The 1,614-nt window shown below is 35.4% G+C and overlaps 1 protein-coding gene across 1 annotated transcript in view; it reads right to left on the bottom strand.

Moving 5' to 3' along the window:
* Window positions 1-1,614, bottom strand: part of LOC119588001 (U3 small nucleolar RNA-associated protein 4 homolog) — a gene marked incomplete at its 3' end in the record, with an annotated part of 8,988 nt that overhangs the window by 266 nt on the left and 7,108 nt on the right. Inside the window, 3 exon segments of the mRNA XM_037936720.1 lie at window positions 32-166; window positions 935-1,069; window positions 1,341-1,411. Of these exon segments, the coding sequence (XP_037792648.1) occupies window positions 32-166; window positions 935-1,069; window positions 1,341-1,411 (341 nt within the window).

The following is a 1,614-nucleotide window of genomic DNA, read 5'->3' as shown; positions in this document are numbered from 1 at the left end:
CTTTATTTTCAAAGACAGACATATTTTTTACCTTCGGCAAATTGAAATGGAATAGCCTATGGCTGCCCTGGACAACATACGCAATCCATTTGCCACTGGAGGAAATAGCGCTCCACTCAGTAACTTCATCTTCCTTGCATTGTAGTTCTAGTAGCTTCACACGATCCTGTAATAGCCAAGAGTTATAGGGTTGATGGGAATACTCTATTGTTGTTAGCTCTTTTTTACTGAGAGAAAACTACAGTCATAAGTTTGGCAACTGGTTAACTATTAACCCCATAAAACCAGAAACCCTCTATCTTTTCTGTTCCCCAGCCACAAAAAGGGTATACTCTTTCACTATGGCAAATTCTGGTTGCAAGCATATGAAGAACTCTATTTTATTCACCAGAAAATATAAACTCTTGTTATATCACAGTTATCCTTCACATATGAATGAAAATGATGACAGATTGCTATGAATAGGTAAACACTATAGATGAAATATGCCATATAATGCCAGTATTATGAATTCATACACACTGAGTTACATTTACAATAGTATGAGGGGCAGAAAAGCACAACTATCTGATTAGCTCAGGCATAGGAGGCCGACAAGGGAAGTGAAGATATAGGGATGATGAGCTACAATCATGGCCATCACCAACATCACAGGAAGCGCATTAGCCTCCACCTTAGTTATTATCCTTATTATTTCTCTTACGTCCTTATTAGCATGACACAGAGAAAGAGTTATCATGTGATACCCAATTCCAAAACCCAAACCAATCAATAAGGATCCAGTATCCTATCACCAAGATATTAAACAAAATGTGATAGCCCATTAAAAGTCTTTTCAATTACATCATTCTGTAGCCTGAAACTAATAAAAAAGAAAAATCTAAATCTGATGTTTACAAGGACAAAGTAGACAATAATCTCATAAAAAATATACCTGAGAAATGGGTAGAAATGAACCAGATGGTTTCTTTTTGTTGCCCTGGCAATGTCCAAGCCGCCAAAGGTCCAAGTGGTCTTTGTAACGCAGCAAAATTGACTCTGCCTCACCAGCGATTGATATGGATCCTGGCTATAAGAAATCATGGAGATTAGCATTTTTTTTATACGAGATAGTGAATCATGGATCAAATGTCATGGCATTGTTATTATGCATCATTTGAAAATTATGTCATGAACTTCAGAATCATGGCCTTTATTCTACAAAATCTGCAAATATTCTTACATAGAGATAAGTATAATAAGAACAATAGGATTTTACATTTCCTTCATTCAAGCAATACTGGTAAAACATATCTATCAAATTAAAACACATTTAAACAACAAACATTAAAATATCTTACATGTGGAAGTGCACGATATTTAATGACTGTTTTTGGAGGGTAGTAGCTCAGGGCCAGCACTGTGTCCACACCTATATCAAAGAAAAGAAATTTTCCTTGAGCAAGTATCAGAAATTTCTGAGATTCTATATTTTTTTTTACCTTTATGACAAACCAGATCCCTTACTCTATAAACATTCCTAAATCAGCACAATCTATTAACTGCTAACACCAACATATCTTAGCACCAAAAACTAGTACCCTTTATTCTAACCCACTGTTGCTGTGGATATGA

This window comes from Penaeus monodon, chromosome 23 (assembly GCF_015228065.2).
Source record: "Penaeus monodon isolate SGIC_2016 chromosome 23, NSTDA_Pmon_1, whole genome shotgun sequence".
Lineage (NCBI taxonomy): Eukaryota > Metazoa > Arthropoda > Malacostraca > Decapoda > Penaeidae > Penaeus > Penaeus monodon.
This window is presented reverse-complemented; position numbering and strand designations above follow the sequence as displayed.